The sequence below is a fragment of the Trichechus manatus genome, unplaced genomic scaffold (assembly GCF_000243295.1).
Source record: "Trichechus manatus latirostris isolate Lorelei unplaced genomic scaffold, TriManLat1.0 scaffold00078, whole genome shotgun sequence".
Lineage (NCBI taxonomy): Eukaryota > Metazoa > Chordata > Mammalia > Sirenia > Trichechidae > Trichechus > Trichechus manatus.
In genome coordinates this window covers 837,764-857,027 of record NW_004444014.1, presented here as the reverse complement: position 1 = coordinate 857,027, position 19,264 = coordinate 837,764, and the positions used below count along the sequence as shown (strand labels likewise).

Sequence of the window (19,264 nt, the reverse complement as noted above, 5' to 3'; positions counted from 1 at the left end):
GAGAGTTTTGCAGGATATATTATTCTTGGCTGGCAATTTTTTTCTCTCAAGATTTTATATATGTCATCCCATTGCCTTCTTGCCTGCATGGTTTCTGCTGAATAATATGAGCTTAGTCTTATTGTTTTTCCTCTGTATGTGACTTCTTGTTTTTCACGAGCTGCTTTCAGGATTCTTTGTTTGTCTTTGGTTTTGGTGAGTGTGAATATGATATATCTTGGTGATTTTCTTTTGGGGTGTCTGCTACATGGGATTCATTGAGCTTCTTGGATGGCCAGCTTTTCATCTTGTGCCTAACATTTTGCTCAGCATGGGGTTCTGTATTTTTTGATTGCTCCCCAAATTATTCATGTCCAGAAACATGATTGAGACCTATTGCCTAGGTTTAGCGTTCTGTAGTTTCAGAACTTTTCTAGGTTGATCAGGGTGGATTTCTTTCTGTAAGTTCCTTGACAGTTGATCTGGTGTGGCAGGACCTGCTTGATTACTCACTAGTAATATGGCCTCAGGAGTGCGGAGCAGAGACATGGCTGCCCAAACCCTCCCCGTTAACTTTCACCCAGGTTCTAAAATATTCTGCCCTGGACCTGAGCTAGTCCCTGCACTCTGAGGGAACTGGGTTAAAGACTCACATCTTTATCTGGGAGGAGCCTGCGGATGTCCACGTGGGAGCAGTGCCACCCAGGGTTGATGCCCGTGTTATCATGGCCAATCCGAATTTTTTCAATGACTTCTCCCACATCTTCTAGCTTTTGAAAGGAAAAAGCACCAGACATTAGCCAAAGGTCTCGGAAAGTACTATCTCAGAAACAGCCTGCCTCCCTAGGCCATCCACCTTCAAGTCTCTTTGAATTTACAGGGTCAGGTCACCTTCTCCCAATGTGTCTCTTCTGTCCAGCCAGGCCGGCCCACACTGTTCTCTGTATGCACCATGTTCATGCTTCACTTCCCCTCTCCCCACTTATAACCCACCTAGACTCCAGAATTCCATTTACTTCCACTCTTCATGATGGAACCCAACCCCTGTCTTTCATTACTTACCATTTGTAGCAACCCATTCCCTGCTTGAAAACCAAATTAGGTATCAGAAGATGAGTTCTGGGTCTGTCTATGCCCCTGTCTTGCTGAGTTGACCTTGCCCAAGCCCCTTGGCCCTCAAGAGTCCACTCTCTCTCTAGTCCCTCCTCTTCTGTGCTCCCTCAAATTCCAGTCCCTCAAACTTGACATTCTCTTGCCACAGGATTTTACACATGTTTGCCTTGCCCTTATTCCTTCCTCTTCTTCACCTAATCCCATGCTTGCTCAACCTCATCATTTGAGTCTCAGATCAAAGATTATTTTTTCAGGGAAGTTCCCTTGACCACTGGGAGGAGGTCAACTCTCTTTATAACAGGCTCTCCTCATAGCATTCGGCAGCTCCCCACCTCCCACCCCACCAGAGCAAGTCTCACTTGTAAGTTTGCATTCATTTGTGTGATACACTGTCCTCTACAACTGAAAGCCACAAGGGAAGCCTCCACAACTGTTTTTGCTCACCACAGTATCCCCAAAGGCTAGAACAGTGCCTGTGACCTAGCTACTTAACAAGTATTGATTGGAAAAAATCAGTGTTTTCTCATCTGCAAAAGAGTATAATACCGTCATCTCACCACATGGTGGTGAACCTTAGGATGGCATATGTGAAAGCTCCATTGAATGGGGAAGCTGACACGTGTATGCCCTTGTTAGCTCCTGAACCACAGGTGTGTCCTCCCTTCTCTCTCCTGCTAGGAGCCCAAGGGCATGTGGACAGGGGAGAGGCTCAGTCAGGACTGATTAATCCTCCAACTTCTTGGGGCCCCTCTAAGAAAGCAGTAAGGGAGTCAACACAAGGCAAGGCAAGGCCCTTCTCTCAGCCTAGAACTGCCCTCCCAGCTCTCTCCATGCTGTGTTGCCCTCCCTTATCCCATCAGCCCCCCACTTCAGGTCCTTTGGGGAAGCCTCTTTGTTCTCTAGAAGTTCACAGCATCATGCTCTCTTCTGAAGTTACGTTGTATAGATAAATCCACACCCTGCCTCAATCCTAAGGGGAGCTGGGGCAATAACAGGATAAAAAAAGAGATGAGGAAGTCAGGGCCAAGGAAAATAAAACTAGTTAAACCACTTGCTGTGGAGTCAACCCCTACTCATGATGACCCCATGTGTGCCAGAGTAGAAATGTGCTCCATAGGGTTTTCAACAAGCTGATTTTTTGGAAGTAGATCACGGAGCCTTTCTTCCAAGATACCTCTGGGTGAACTCAAACCTCCAACCTTTTGGTTAGCAGCTGAGTGTTTGCACCAACCAGGCTCCAGATACAATAATACCCAGATGCCCTGGCTCGTGGCTGGTACATGGAATTCATGCTATGAGGTTTGGTACTACAGCTGGGTTGGTGGGGGGTGGGTGCTCCACATACGGACTTCCTGGCAACCCCTCTGTAAATCAGGCTACCCAGCCTACTCCATCAAGCTCCCAGTTGCTACCAAGGAGGCGGCATGTTCAGCTCCGGCATGTCCCGCGTGAATGGTGTTTGATGAGTGAATTCTGTTTGAATGGAGTGAGTCATTTGTCCAAGTTGAAGCTCTCATAACTGTAGACAGATGCAACCTCTGCATGATCTAAGCATCCTCCAACCAGTAACTCCCTCCCTCCCCATACACTCACCCACTCTTGGAAGCCAAAGGGGGTCCATCAGCACCACACGTGGAACCATCCCAACAAGCCACTTGACCCTCCAGGCCTCAACTCCCCCATCTATAAAATGGGGTTGTCTTAGTCAGCTAGTGCTGCTATAACACAAATACCTCAAGTGGATGGCTTTAACAAAGAGAAATTTATTTCTTCACAGTAGTAGGCTAAAAGTCCAAATTGAGGGCGTCAGCTCCAGGGGAAAGCTTTCTCTTTTTGTCAGCCCTCTCATCAATGTTCCCCCAGACTAGGACCTTCTCTGTGCAGGGACCCTTGGTCCAAAGGACATTCTCTGCTCCTGGCACTGCTTTCTTGGTGGTATGAGGTCCCCCTGTCTCTCTGCTCACTTCTCGATTTTATATCTCAAGAGATTGCCTCAGGACAAAATCTAATCTTGTAGACTGAGTCCTGCCTTACTAACACAACTGCCATCCATCCTCCCTCATTAACATCACAGAGGCAGGATTTACAACATATAGGAAAATCACACAATACCAGGAATCATGGCCCAGCCAAATTGATACACACATTTTTTGGGGGACATAATTCAATCCATGACGGGGGAATAGCATCCTATCCAGCTGAAGGCAGGGGTGTAGACAGGGTAATCCCCTGAGGTCACTTCTAGGTCTAAGATCTCAGATAAGGCTCTTTTTGTCAACTACTCTAGTTGCAAGTGACCGGCAGAGCCCCACATCGCTAGAAGCTCCGAGAATTAATAAGGACACCACAGCTGCTTCATTCTCCCCGACAACTCCCAGTTGGTCCCTCGCCCACACTTCATCAGAGAAGTGAAAAATCCAAGTCCAAAATGGCCCTCTGGGGGATGTGTGAGCCCCCAGGGGCTTTCTGAATGATTAAACAAAGCCCTGTGATTTCAGGCTGATGTTAGTTCCAAGGACATTTTAAAGGAAGCTTTGTTCTTTCACAGTGCGAGGAACACGGGAAGCTATTGGTGAAATCCTTGGTGCACAGAATCCCCCTTGAGGACTCAGAGCTGCCGGAAGAACCAAGGAGTGAAGATTGGCCACATTTCCCTCTACTCAGGGGCCCCTTTTCCTCCTTCCTTGGCTCATCTCCTTGCGGTTTGAGATGTATGGACCTAAGCCCTCAGAGGGATTTTTGTGACCTTAATCACCCAGTTATTCTGTTGTATTTGCTGGGGTGGTCACCTCATCCATGACCATCAGAGAACAAGGAGGCCTTTCAGGGGACTGCTGTCAATGGTCAGTGGGCTGCAGGGGCATCAGAGATGGAATCTGGGGACGTCAGCATCAGGAGAGACCCTAGTGCTCTCCTGAGAAGTGAAAGAGTTAAGCAGAGAAGGCTCTAGAATCGAAATGCTTGAGTTCAAACACCAGCTCTGCCATTCTTTAATTATGACACCTTGAGCAAGTTACTTAACCTTCCTGTGCTCTGTTCCATCATCTGTAAAATGGGATGATCATAGCACCTAACTCTTGGAACTGTGACAAGATTAAATGAGTTGATGTGTGTCGGGTGCTTAGAACAGGGCTGGCATATGGGAAAAATGAAAAAAAAAATTCAAACCCGTCGCTGTCGAGTAGATTCCGACTCATGGCAACCCCACGTGTTACAGAATAGAACTGAGCTCCATCGAATTTTCTTGGCTGTTATCTTTAGGGAAGGAGCCCCGGTGGTGCAACGGTTAAGCACTCAGTTACTCACCAAAAGGTCGGCAGTTCGAACTTACCCAGTGGCTCTGTAAGAGAAGGACCTGGTGATCTGCTCCCATAAAGATTACAGCCTAGGAAATCCTGTGGGGGCAGTTCTACTCTGTTACATGTGGTCACTGTGAGTCGAAAATCCATTCGACGGCACCTAACAGCAACAACAACTCTTTATGGTAGCAGATTTCCAGGCCTTTCTTTCATGACGCCACAGGGTAGGTTTGAACTGCTAACCTTCCGGACGGTAGGAGAGTGCAAACCGTTTGCACCAGCCAGAGACCTGGCATACGGGACGTGCTCAACAAATGTTAGCTATTATTGTGATTTTCCTGGCCAACCCCTTTGTCTTAGGATGAGGTGCAGAGAGAGGGAGTGGCTTGCTCGTGAGTTAGTGGCTGAGCCAGACAGAATCTGAACCTAGAGCTCTCCCTCTCACCCGAAGATCAATCAGAAAAGAGAAGTAGAGAGACAGGAACAGAGAAGGCAGAAGGACAGACACTAGGAGACAAAGCTTTGTCATTTGTTTTCCGAGCTCTCATACGCCCCCAAGACCCAGATAAATTTGAACAGAAAAGAGAAATAGCAACAAATTACAGACAAATTTTGGCTGTCTATTAGTGGGGACTTCATTGATAAAAGTCCCTGGAAATCATGCTGAGGTATAATCCCAGTTCTCAGCCACTGACGGCATCAGGCTCAGATAAGTCACACGCCAAGACATCTTGGGTGGATGAGATGTAAGCGTGGTGTGGACAAATGATTCACCCTTGCATTTTCCTTGTTAAAACACTCAGCAAAAGTGGCAGACCTTCCCACACGCGCTTATGGCTCTCAGAGAAGGCAGGGAGGGAGCAGGGAGTCCTCTGGGACACAGACTGGTCAAGGAAGGGGCTCAGGATCTTGTTTCCCACCACAAAATAAGGCACACCTGTCTAAAGGGCCCCACTACCTACAGAGTCCAGACCCCTGAGGCTCCCAGTTCCTCTCCTTCAGGGTCTCCCTGGCTTCCCCTTTAATTCCTGTTTCATCTCTGCGCCCACCACCCATCTGTCAGTGTGCTGTACTGTGGTGGCTTGCATGTTGCTGTGATGCTGAAAGCTGTGCCACTGGTATTTCAAATACCAGCAGGGTCATCCACAGTGGACAGGTTTCAGTGGAGCTTCCAGACTAAGGCAGACTAGAAAGACATATCTGGTGATCTAGTTCGGAAAACTAGCCAATGAAAACACTATGGATCACAACAGAATATTGTCTGATATAGTGCTGGACGATGAGCCCCTAGGTTGTAAGACACTCATAATACACAGTAGCTGCAACAATGGGCTTGAACACACAGAGAATCACGAAGACGGCACAGGAATAGGGAAGGTTTCATTCTGTTGTACATGGAGTTGCCATGCGTTGGAGCCAACTAATAACAACAACAGCATCCTTGCCCTCTACCCAAGTCACATCATTCTCTCCTGTGGAGGCCAAACTTCAAATCACATGCTGTGCTTATTTCCAACTCTGGCTATTGACCATGCTAGAAAGGCCTCTGCACCTTGATCCTGATTATCCCTCCGGCCCAGCTCAGAGCCACCTTTTCCAGGGAGCCCTCTCCCATCACTCCTGGCCGCCATTGGCTAATCCCTTCTCTGACGCCGTAGCTTGCTCTGTTGCTGCACCGCTTGTCCTTCCCGCCATTTGCAGGTCTACTGCAGTGCCCAAGAGCACTTATTCTAGAGCCCATCCTCTTGGGTTGAATCCTGCCTCCACCACGTCCCAGCTTTGTAATTTTTAAGTAAGATTCTAAATGCTCCATGCCTCAGTTTCCCCATCTTTAAACAGGGATAATTACAGCACAGAGTTGTTGTAAGTTTACATGAGTTAATGTAGGTAAAGCCCTTTGACAGTGCCCACAGGGCCAGTTATTACGATGACCAGACTCTCTCATTAGCTTTCTGTGGAGGTCTGGGGTCCCCAACTAGACTGCAAGTCCCCTTCTCTTGTCTCTCCCACTGATCTACCACACAGCTGGGCACACAGGGGAGGCACACTGAGTATGCACTGGATGGACGTGTATGGGATGCCAAGGGGCTGTGACCTACACCCAGAGCAAATGCTGAACCACACCTACCCAGGCCCAGGCCTGATGGCGAGCGCGGAGCATACCAGAGGTTCTTCTGTATCACGATCGTCTAAACTTTGACAGGTGAGCCAGGAACCAGGAGATCCTGTCCCTGTGTGATAACTGGTGGTGGGATTCCCACCTCCCCCAGCACCCCAGAACCAGCAGTCTGGAAGCCATGCTCTGCCGTGGACATTTGTCTGTTCTGGTTAGTGGCAATGGGGATGCCGCTTTGGGATTGTTTCTCAAGTTTTCCAAAGCCCTCTCTATCTGTTCTCTCCTTTGATCCTGACCACCATCCTAGAGGAGCCAGGCAGGGTTCACCATCCTCACAGTCACGTGGATGTTCTGAGCGCATGTGTCCTCCCCTGAATTCAGGGCTCCTTCTCCTCCCCTCTCTCTGAACCCCCACCCCTCAGTCCCGGTTCCCCACAACTGCCGGCAGCCTGCTGAGCCCAGGTACCTCCATGATGAAGCAGGAGGCAGACTTTCTCTCAAAGAACAGTTTCTGCTCCCGCTTGTTGGTACACAGGTACTTCTGCTGGGTGCACACGGCGTCGCAGCCATAGATGATGATGAAGATGTTGGCATCTGTCCCGGCAGCAAAGACATCGCTGGTGTAGAGGGTGATCTCATAAGGGACAACTAAGGGTGGTGGCCAGAGAACAGTCAATGGGGATGTGAGAACAGAAAACAAGCGTGGATGAGGTCAATTTCTTCCCCACCGCCCAGGTCCCTTTACCTGGGAATTGCTGCCAGGGGCCCTGGACTTTACCATGGTTGCCTAGTAACCACAGGTGGAAGTCCCTGTCCAACACCGTGTCCCCTCAGACCAGTGTCTCTGTACCTCTCACATCACAGAGCTGGTACAGCAGGTTTGGTGAAAACAGAGGCTTTTGAGCCAGACAAACCTGGGTTCAAATCCCGGCTCTGACTGGCTGTGTGATGTGGGCAAGTTACTTAGGAGCCTTAGTTTGCTCATCTGTAAAATGTTCTCAGTGTGGGGCTTAGCTGTAGACACTCTGTAAACAAGAGCATTGTATTTTGGGGGACAACTCACCAATTGGATCTCCCAGTATACAGTGGCGAGAATCCTTCCCTCTCCCTCACTCGCTCCAGGCTGGCCCACCCTCCCCCACCTATCCACATGGAACCTGGCCCCTTGTTTTGTTGGATGCAGCGGGGGGCCTTGTGGATCCCGTGATTCAGCTCCCTCACTTTACAGAGCTCCCTATAGGGGAGGGGAGTCCCTGGGTGGTATAAACGGTTAACACACTCTGCTGCTAACCAAAAGGTTGCAGGTTCAAGTCCACCCAGAGGCACCTCAGAAGAAAGGCCTGGTGATCTACTTCCAAAAAATCAGCCATTGAAAACCCTGTGGAGCATAGTTCTTCTCTGACACACATAGGGTCGTTATGAGTCAGAATCAACTTGACAATTGTTTTGTTTTGTTTTTTGTAGGGGAGGGGAGACACGGAGGTCAGGGATGAGCCAGGTCCACTAGGCCTTGGCAGAAAACTATTCCCACCAGGAACTGTCTGTCTGTAACAAAGAGGGACCCATCAGTGTTGTCAGGAAGCCACTTCCTGTTGGGTTGCTGCCAGCAACAGTAGAGACCAGCATCCCTCAGCATTCGGGCTGAGAATGTTTTGCTCCAGAAACTTGAGGTGCTTGTTAAAAATACAGATTCCCCACCCTCTCCTCAGATTCTCTGGAGGTGGGCCCAAGGATCTAAATCTTTAACTCACAGTTTACACTAAAGTCTGAGACCAGTAGTCTAAAATAGTGTGTGCCCACTATGGACTAAGATCCATCAGCAGGGTTTGAAATGTATTTCTTGGGTTGTCAGCAGTAATTTTTAAAATATATGGAATTGAATAGAATCAAACAGAAAATACTGTACGTCACACATACTGGAGGTAAATATTTTTCTTGTGACACTTTTATTTGTTGTATATGTCTATGAATTATATACTAACCCTGAGCCACAGTAAATAAAAAATTGAAAAACTCAGAGACACAGCACATTTGGAAATCTGTCCTGTCCTATGATCATCACTCTTAAAAGGAGTCATCATGAGAAGTCACTTTCTCACAGGTGGCCCCTACCTTCTCCAGAGGACAAATTTACTTTTCATTTATAATTATGGTTACTTTACTGTAGTAGTAATACTTATAGTATTAATAGTTATCATTCATTGAGTACTTGCTATATACCAGACTCTGTACACTCTACATTCCTTATCTCATTTAATCCTCACAATAACCCTATGGAGTAGGTATTATTATATCCCCATTTTACAGATGAGAAAACTGAGGCTCAGAGAGGTGAAGTAGCTTGCCCAGGGTCCCATGGCTGATCAATGGTAGAACTCGAACTTGAGCCTAGGCTTTTCTGACCCTAAAGCCTATGTGGTCAGCTTCTGGAGGTGTTGCTGTCACGAACTAGAGAAAAGTACTTCTGACTACCTACAAGCCACTGGGAGGGGTGGCCCATGGGGGTGACCGTCAGCCCCACAAATGGCCTGAATGGGGCTCTCCACTGTGGGAAAACACAGCTGACCCTGCCAGGCCCTCAAGCAATAATGGAGGCACCATCTTTGCTTTGCACAGCCCTTTTCTCTGAGTCCTCTTGGATTTCTACCTGGCCTAATGCCTGGGAGACCTTGAGCAGAGAAGCTAGAAATAGGATTTGAGCTTTCCTAAGTCAGCTGGCAGTGGCAGAAGACCTGGAAATTTCTGGACAGGAACAGCCCACCCTTCAGCCCTCATTGCTCCAGGCGTGGGCCCAGATTTGTTTCTGGGTTTCTGGCTCTGCCTCTGCCATTGGGTAGGTGCGTGTCCTTCTGCAAATGGCTTCACTTCTCTCGGTCTCAGTTTCCCCACAATGAGGGGATTAATGAGATCTGTGGTTTTCAGTTTTTTTTTAACTGTGGAATTCTTATAAATACATTTATCAAGAATATTAAAAAATATATATATATATATATATTCAGAAAAGACTTTTCAAAGCCCCAGAGCTGCTGGGTGGCATGAAAGTGAGGAGGGGCTTTTCCCTCCCCCCACCAGTAGCCCTGAGACTCCACCTTCTACTGCCTGGGCTCCTCGGAGCACAGGTTGAAACTCAAGGCCCTTCCAGCACTAACATGGCATGAGTCTCCCTGTGGAGCCTATAGTGCCCCCGACAGTCTCCTTCCTCATTCATATCCCTCCTACATGGGCAGTACATGCCCACCAGTCCAAGGGTGGCTCCATCTGGTCTCCTCTTCGTGGTCTCAGGTATACTGGGCAGCCTGGATGAGCTGCTTAATCTACTTCCAAGTTCCTTCCTAAACAACTACGACAAAAACCTGTTGCCATGGAGTCGGCCCCAACTCACTGCAACCCCACGTGTTACAGAGTATTACTGCTCCATAGGGTTTTCTTTCCATAATCTTTGCAGCAGCAGATCGCCAGGCCTTTCTTCCGAGGCACCACTGGGTGGGTTCAAACTGTCAACTTTTCGTTGTTAGCTGAGAACACACTGTTTCCCACCATTCTTGGGCCTGCAGCTCTCGGTCCCCTGGAGTTCCCTGGCCCTGGATTCCCAAGACGGACACCAGGCAGGGAAGGGGCTCTGAGTAGCAGCCCCCTCCCTGTGCTCCCACCCAGCACACTACCACCTGTAAGCTGGTGCCACAGCGCCTCAGTCTGAAAAGTCAAGTCTTCGCCGACCTTTTTTTTTTTTTTTTTGGCAGATGTGAGTTTTCGACAAAGCACAAATGGCTTTCTTTTAATATCAGGCTAGAATTGAATAGATCCAAGGTCAGACCATAAAAATTCTTTTTTTTTTTTTTGAACACAGGAAGGCTGGCCCTGGGGAAAGTAGAGAGAAACAGCAGGCCCAGGAAGCAGGTACAGTGAGGAGCATTTCCATTCATATCAGCTCCACCTCTCACTTCCTCTCTCTCATCCTCTCTACATAGATGTGTCCTCTGTCCTCACGGGTCCCCCCACCGACACTGCTCCACTCCTGGGCACCTCTGTCGAGTCAGTGTTTGTCCTAGATAGCAGGTAACTCCTGGGGGGTAGGGGCTTAATCAGAGGGCTGCTTTGTATATGCCTGGCCGGGACTTTACTAGAGGGAAATAACACCTTTTTTCAAACTTTCACCCAGAAAACATTTTGGCGATCTGGTCGTTTCTAGTTAAATTGCTTTAGCCTCCCCCCGCCTCAAAAAAAAAGTTCATGACTAATTTAGACTGTTTAAGTATGAGTTGTTTGGGGGAAATCTTTTGGTACAGTTAATTACTTAGTTACAGAGCCCTGGTGGTGCAATGGTCAAGAGCTGGGCTGCTAACTGAAAGGTCGGCAGTTCGAACCCACCAGCCTCTCTTTGGGAGAAAAGACCTGGTGATCTGCTCCCATGAAGGTTACAGACTGGGAAACCCTATGGGGCAGTTCTACTCTGTCATATATGGTTGCTATGAGCTGGAATTGACTTTATGGCACACGACAATTATTTAGTTAGAGAAATATTGTACACTCTGGGTTTGGTTCAGATTTCAGCAAATTCAGACAAGGTCTTATAGTTGGGTTTATTTCAGTTTGATTCCCAGGAGCTAGTACGTAGCTACACGTATATACACATTTAATACATGCTTTCTGATGATGGTGGTGGAAGGGAAGTGTCAAAACTTTCACCAAATTGTTCCCTGTCCTCCTTTCTTTTAGCCTATAAAAGGAATTACGTTCACTTTCTTTTTTTTTTTTCCTCCCAAATCAAGAGAAAAGCTTAAGGTGATGATTTCTTCGGGGTGTTAATGACTAGAAAAAGGATTGGTGAATGGGGTCAATGATGACCCTTCACAAGTAGACCTTTATCTTTCTTATTTTTGGGGACTTACTGCATTCTTTTCTCTATTTTGCAGGTGAGGAAACTGAGCCCCTGAGAGGTTAGGTTCTCTCCTGTGTCACCAGCTAGTCTGGGGTGGAGTTGGGAACAAGCCTCAGATTCCCTTTCTCTGGGCCCAGGGCTCTGCCCACAACCCCACAGGGCCCAGCAAATTTAGGGAAGGAGCAAGAGGCCCAAATCTCCAAGGCTAGCCTTGCCCAGAATTCATGCCAGAGAAAGGATTGAGGTGGCTGTGATGGGCTCCTGGCCACCGAGGTTCCTACATGGTGTGTACCGCCTTGTCTGAAGCTCTGCGTGGAAGAGGTCCCTGACGATGGTCCCGTCGTCTTCGTTCTTGGCCAGCCAGCGGCCACAGGGAAATGTCATGCACTTTCCAAGAGAAGGGGCATCCACCTCCACCCAGTCCACAAACCAGCCTGGAGCCTTGCCTGGAGAGAGAGGAGATGAAGCCCTGGAGGATATCTGCATGGGTGGCTTCCTGGGCGTGACTTCAGGGACTCCAAACACCCTTCCTACCTGGTGGGGGATGCTTACAGTTCCACCATTAGCATGTCTTCCCTTCAGCTTACAGTGTTGTTAAAATGATTCTTGTTAAAATGAGCACCCAACTGCAACTGGATCAACTCTGGGCTGCCAGCAAGGAAATTAGCAAGAGTGAAGGAGCCTGGGGAGCAGATGGCAGGAGTCCAGAGGGGGTCTAAGGGGGTGGGAGGCAAGGACAGTGTCCAGGTTGGGAGAGGTTCCAAACAGGGAGCCCAGGGATGCCAAAGGAAAACCATGTAACAGAGACTATACTTTCACCAAAGGACAGGGATGGCACTCACAGCTCCCTGGCCTTGGTTTGTGATGGATGAAAAGTAGGGGACATGATGATCCTCCCAGGGAAAATCTGTGCTCAAGCTTGAAAGAAGGAAATGGCAACTAGGCAGAGAATTCTGCCCCTACAGTCCCAGGTGCTAGGATAAGAGTCCCCTTCCTTAGGTTTAGAAGAGGTGGTTTTAGGAGCAAGAAAAACAGCCCTACTTGACTCAGGAGAACAAGCTTGTACACACCCTTTGTCTGGTTGAGGTGTGAGTGAGTTCCAGGAAGGACTGGCAGATAAGTGATTCTCAAAGTGTGGTCCCTAGACCAGCAGCAGCAGCATCACCTGTCAACTTGTGAGGGACGCACCCCCAGCCCAGACCTACTGAATCAGAGACTCTGGGGGTGAGGCTTGGCAATCTGGGTTTCAAGAAGCCATCCAGTGATTTGAGGACCCCAGAGATATATGAGAGATTCTCTAAATCTAGCTGTACATGAAAATTACCAGGGTGGAAGGGAAGCCTTACAACCACCAGTGTCTAGCCCCACCCCACCAATTAGCCCAGAATCTGCTTTCAGCTGAGGTCTCGCTAGACTAAAGGAAGTGAGGAAGCTGTGTTGTTATGGAAGGCAGGTGACACCCAGATCTCATTCCTAGAAGGAAAATGTATTCATCCTCCCCACCACCACCTGCCAAATCTTCCCCAGGTGCCCACGGGGACCTGTCCAAGGTCCTTACATTCTTAGCCGGGAACAGAGGAGAGGGAAGCCAGACCTGTGTTGTCATGGCCGATCCTGACTTTCCACAGGTCTCCCAGATCCAGCGTCTCCACCGTGAAGATTTCGATGCTGTTCCTCTCAAACTTGTCGCTGTTGGTCTTGGAGGACTTCAGGAGGGTCATTCCTGCGGACCAAATGATCCCAACATGACTGGCTGGGCCTGAGAGCTTTCTAACCTGGTCTGGCCCACCCCTGGAGTCCCTCCTTATAATGCCCAAATTTCTGAACGTCCATCAAATTTCGACTAGGCAATCACCACCCACTGGGCACTTTTGCACCTTTGGCGTTTTTTAGCATGTGTGTTCTTTTACTGAGCTGTAAAATAATCTATTGAGGTATCTGTTTTTATCTCCAGTTTGTATCTAAAGAAAGGGAGACACCCAGAGGTGAAATGACTTATCCAATATCATCAAGGAGAAAGTATTGAGGCCCGAATTCGAATGTTTATTCTCTTTCCACACTGGCCAAGTTCCTCCACATGAAGAGGGGGCCATAGCAAACGACCCTCCGCAGGCTCCCTGGGGAACCAGTAGGTGTCCTGCAGGAAGGGGGCATGTGGGAATTCTCTAGAGACTCTTCTATGGATACCTTCCCCCACCAGCCATCCCACATTCAGCATCTGTCCTGGGACTCTGGCTGGGGTGTTGGTCTGAAATTTGAAATGCTCAGAGTTATCACGATCCCCTACTGCCTCATCACATACCTCATTTCCTGCAAGTCCCCTCACCCCTTAAAGTCTAGGCTCTGGGCCCACCTCATACAGGAAGTCTTCTGATATCCAGAACACTCCTGGGAGAGTGGTTTAAGTGCACAGAGAGCCAGACAGACCTTGGTTCTAGACTTAGATCTTACCATCTGGGTGGCCTTGGACAAATTACTTACTGTCTCTGAGACTTGGTTTCCTCAAATGTGAAAAAGGGTAGACTCAGTGCCCATCCCATAGGACTGATGTGAGGACTTAATAAGATGATGACTGTTGAGTGCTAAGAAATGTGCCTAATACATAGAAAGCCCTCAGGCAAGAAAAGCAGTTGTTACAGCCCATCAGTTTCATTGACTATGGCCCAGTGATTATTGTAATCACATATTTTTATGTTATAATTCTTTCATTATACATTATCTGCCTTATAAACCTATTAAATAATAATAATAATTCATAGTTATTAAGTGTTGCTTTGTCCCAAACATTTCATAAATTCAGTTTTGTTAAATTTACAACTCTATAAGGTACGGGTGTATGAATTATGGTGTTGGTGAAGAATATTAAATATACTATGGACTGCCAGAAGAATGAATAAATCTGTCTTGGAAGAAGTACAGCCAGAATGCTCCTTAGACGGGAGGATGACGAGACTTCATCTCACATACTTTGGACATGTTATCAGAAGGGATCAGTCCCTGGAGAAGGACATCATGCTTGGTAAAGTAGAGGGTCAGCGAAAAAGAGTAATACCCTTAATGAGATGGATTGACACAGTGGCTGCAACAATGGGCTCAAACATAGCAATGATTGTGAGGATGGCGCAGGACTGGGCAGAGTTTTGTTCTGTTCCACACAGGGTCCCTATGAGTCGGAACTGACTTGATGGTACCTAACAACAACAACAACAACATGAAGTACATACAAGTTTCATCCCCATTTTACAAATAAGGGAACTAAGGCACAGAGAGGTAAAACAACTTGTCCAAAGTCACACAGCTGATAAGTGGTAGAGTCAAAATTTGAACCAATCAGTCATACCCCAGAGCATGCTCATGCTCTCTGCCACCATACCATCGTATTAGATATGAGCCCCTGAAGACAGAAATTAGGACCATTCTTCAACAGTGATTGGCACAGTGCTCTGGGCTCACTGGCTTTTGAGTAAATACATGTGGACTACTTGAAGGATTGACTCCTCTCTACACTCAGACCAAATGGCTGGACAGATGGCCTATCTGAATGGCTGACACCAATACTAAATGCCACCCTCTCCAAGGTCCTGGGCAAAGGCTCCAGAATAACTCCAAGATTCCTTGAGCATCTCATACTGAGGGTACCATGAAACTCATTGGCTGTATCTTATTGGACGTTGGGAGGAGCCACCATTTTCCAGGTTGTTGTTAGGGTGGGGTTAGGATTAGCGTTACCTTTGCCATTAGAACGGGAAGGAGGGGGCTGGCAGAAGATACAGAGAAGAGACCATGCACTGTTTGGACTGGTGTGTTCATTGTGGTTTGAAAAGGCAAACAGATTTGCACCTCCAGAAAGGGCACAGGAAATGGTAAAACTATTCAGAAAGGCCTGGAAAAACACTGACCATTGGATTATGTATGGTGCTAAAAACAGCTAGAGGACAGGAAAGAGAGCAAGGAGCTGAAGTGAAGGAGGACTGACTTAGTGAGATGCAGGAAGAATTTCCTAAGGAACCAACTTTCACAACCCAGGTAGGCAAGTCACCTCACGTGGAGATATTCAGGAAAAAGGAACTGTCTTTCTCTGACAGGGCTGGTTGCATGCAATCTGTCAAGAGACAGAGACATGACCAGGATTTCCTTGGAAACCATTTCTGAGTCTTCCAGTCTCCCTAGGGAAGAACATGGTGAACACTGGCCCTGCCTTGCTTTCTTACCCGTGTTGTCCTGCGTGCCAAAGAGTGTGACAAAGACATTGGCATCTGTGCCCGCGTTCTTCTTATCCCCGGTCTTTATGGTCACTGAGAATGTGGTAGATTTATCTGCCAGGAGAGGAGTGTGGAGATGTGAGTGGTAGGTTGCTCCTCCCATAAAGGGAGGAGGGAGGAAAGCCACTTTGTCTAGGAGGGCTTCCTCGATTTACCCTATCTGATCCTCTCACTCCAACTCTTCCTCTGCCCCTTCAGTCCTATATCTGTGAACCCTGTGAGACATAATGTTCATGTTGACCATTTCTGTGAATTGCTTTATTCATGGCATTTGTTGTTCTGCAGTAGCCTTAATCTGGAAACTTCCTGAGTGTAGAGATTAACTCTTCCCTAACTTTGACTCACACAGGAATCCTTGAATCTACTGGGTTGACAGAATGCTTAGGGGAGACTTGGGGTGACTGCAAGGGGTCAAAGCCTTGTTAGCCAGCAGCCTCAGTCTGACTCCTCCAGGTTGGGAGGAGCTTCAGGGATGTGAATTCCTGGGAAGAAAGCTCAAGCATCGTAGAACTCTTGAAGGTTACTGTTCATTCTTTCCCTTGACAAACATGTATGGAGAACCTAGAGCATGCCTGGAGGGGAAGACACAGGACTGAGTCAGAGCTGGCTACAACCAGTTCATTCTATTCTATTCTACTCTACTCTACTCTATTCCGTTCTTCTATCCTACCCTATTCATGACAATAACTCAATGCTCAGTCATGTAGTTTATTTCCAGCCCTATGCTAGACAGGTGGGAATATGCTCCATCTCACCTCCCCATTCTTGTCCATGGAGGAATGAGAGGGAAGTATAGATAAATTAACAGAGGAAGAAGTGACCATATTTCACAGAGGAGGGAGGGGAGATGGAGGTCTAGGGTGGGTAGGGCCTCATATGCCCTCAAGGGGTGAGAAAGGATGCTAGAGGGAAAAAAAAATCAGCTGAGTTTAGGATACCTTTCTGCTCCAGGGCCAGGTTGTCAAGGGGGTTGTTATCACCTCCCCCACCCTCCTCATCCTCCGGCGGCAGCACGTAGGACTCATCCACTGGCAACAGCTCCCTGGACAGCTGGCCATCATCCTCCTCCACTGCTAGCCAGCGTTGGCATGGGAAGTAGTACCTGTGGGGTGTGGTGGTGGGGGGAAGGTTAGGAATGTCCTCCTGGGAAGGTCTCACGCAGGAGCAGTCACAGGCTGAGAAATGAGGCACCCTTTACGAGGCCCCAGATGCTCCCCTGTCTGCCCCCACAACATTTCCCTCCCATCCTACCCCACATGGGAATCCTCCCATTAGAGTCACTTGCCTGGGGTAGAAAACAAGTGTGTGGACGTTGTCTCCAGACACCTGGTTGAAAATGCCCATGTTAACAGTCTGTGACATAGTAGACCCTCAATCAGGGTCATATTGAATGGAAGTACCTAGAAGGAGAGGTGCTTATGGGCTTCTCTAACCCTTTCTGGTATTAATCTGTTATCCAGAGCTACTATAGCAGAGAGTGTTGTACATAGTAGGTGCTCAATACATAATTGTTGAATTAATGGATTTTAATGGAATTACCCAATTTTGATTTTGATTTTGGAAGGGATGAAAAGTGGGGTCAAAGGAGCTGGCACAACAGATAGCTAGGACAGTCAGAGGAGGGGAGGTCCAAGTCAGACTCCTCAGGGTAGGGACAGAGTCCTGCACAGTGCAGACAGGAAGGGAAGGCGGAACCAGGGATGAACAAGGCAGCAGATGTGATAATTAAAACTCAGCCTCTGGAGCCCGACTGCCCGTATTTGAATCCTGGCTTTCCCACTTATGGAAGTGTAACCTTCAGAAAGTTTCTTTACCCTCTGCACTAGGGCTGCCAGATTTAGCAAATAAAATTACAGGACTCCTAGTTAAATTTAAATTTCAAATAAACAATGAATAATTTTTTAGTGTAAGTATATCTTATACAGGATGGGACTTACTTGTACTAAAAAATTATTTGTTGCTTATCTGAAATTCAAATTTAACAGGGAGTCCTCTATTTTACCTGGCAACCTGACTCTGTATTTCAATTTACCATTCTGTAAAATGAGGCTAATAGTGCTTATTTTATAGGTTGTTGTGAGGATTAAATTTGTTAAGCATTTAAAGTGATTATAAAAATGCCTAGCTCAGCATAGTCGATGTCACTGAACTGTGCATGTAGAAATTTTTGAAATGGTGTATCTTTGGCTATGTATATTTTCACCAAAGAAAAAAAGAAAAAAAAGGTCGAGAAGGGAGAGGGTTGACATGTTGTGGGGTTGTTAACCAATGTCATAAAACAATATGTGTACTACTGTTTCATGAGTAACTATTTGTTCTGTAAGCCTTCACCCAAAGTACAATTTAAAAAAAATGCCTGGCCATAGGTAGGTTCTGGGTAAGAATTTTTAAATATTTTTAATATTATTGCTTTCTCTCCATGGCTGGGCTCTCTGGAGACTGTGGAGTTGGGAGTTCCCTTGGGGCCCCTAAGCTCCCAGGACAATTCAAAAGGTCCAAGAATGCAGTCCATCTCTAAGTTGGGGCTATTTGGGCTATTCTGTCCCATCTGGTGGTCTTTCCCATCCCTGTCCAGGTACATAAGGGCCATTCAGGAACTGGCCACAGTCTGTAGATGTGGGAGCAGCATAGGCTGAATGTCTCACCTTCACCTGAGCCCCACACTCTCTCCTACAGTTCTCACTGCCTCTATATCTCAAAGTGTTAGAGATGCAGAACCAGAGAGCATTGCCTCAATCCTTGGGCTCAAGTGAGGTGGGATGGAGGCAATTTTACACTGATGGGCATGGATTTAAAGGACAGGAAGAGTTCAGTCCAGAGCAATATAGATTAAATTGCAATTAACTTAATGTTTAAGTGAGAAATGTGTACTGTTACATTTCTTAGGCTTTAAATCTGTGAATAGGAAAGTTAACATTTTATTCAATAAGATAACTATGAATAATAGGCTTTCATTCTAAATTACGGCCAATTAAGGGAGAGACAGAAATAAAGAAGGAGGTGGGATCAGGGCAAAGGCACAGACAATGAGTGTGAGAAGATGGAGGACAAAGGCAGAGGGAGAAGACACACAAAGAAAGAGCCAGGGAGACATACCCAGGGAAAAAAGTCAGAAAGACAGAAGGGAACAGTCATAAGCCCACTCACATCTACAAAGAGATGACTGCACACAGAGTCTGGCTTTCATGGAGTGTGATCTCCATTCTCCCTGAGATACCTGCACTGAGACTTTAAAGCCCCTCAACATGCACATAACTGCAGCATAAATGGAAAGATCTCCTCTCATTACCTGCTCCTTGAGCAGATGGAATCAGAGCAGAAGGCAGGACTGGCCTGAGGGCTGGACATTTAGTCTCTGTCCCCACAGAGCCAACAAGCACACTTCAAGGGTTTAGCAGGAGATTGGGGTTACTGACCCCTTCCCCTTCCTTCCTGTCATGGATTGAATTGTGTCCCTCAATTGTGTCTGTCAACTTGGCTGGGACATGGTTCCCGGTATTGTATGATTGTATACTTTTTGTCATCTGATGTGATTTCCCTATGTGTTGTAAATGCTATCACTATGATGTAATAAGATCAATTAGTGGCAGTTATACTGATGAGGTCTACAAGATTA

The 19,264-nt window shown here is 47.3% G+C and overlaps 1 protein-coding gene across 1 annotated transcript in view; it reads right to left on the bottom strand.

Moving 5' to 3' along the window:
* Positions 1-19,264, bottom strand: part of LOXHD1 (lipoxygenase homology PLAT domains 1) — a 167,540-nt gene that overhangs the window by 47,867 nt on the left and 100,409 nt on the right. Inside the window, exons 22-27 of the mRNA XM_004380881.1 lie at positions 16,587-16,750; positions 15,598-15,702; positions 12,981-13,109; positions 11,668-11,832; positions 6,974-7,155; positions 633-749 (exon numbers count right to left, since the gene is read on the bottom strand). Of these exons, the coding sequence (XP_004380938.1) occupies positions 633-749; positions 6,974-7,155; positions 11,668-11,832; positions 12,981-13,109; positions 15,598-15,702; positions 16,587-16,750 (862 nt within the window). The remainder of the gene's footprint in view (positions 1-632; positions 750-6,973; positions 7,156-11,667; positions 11,833-12,980; positions 13,110-15,597; positions 15,703-16,586; positions 16,751-19,264) is intronic.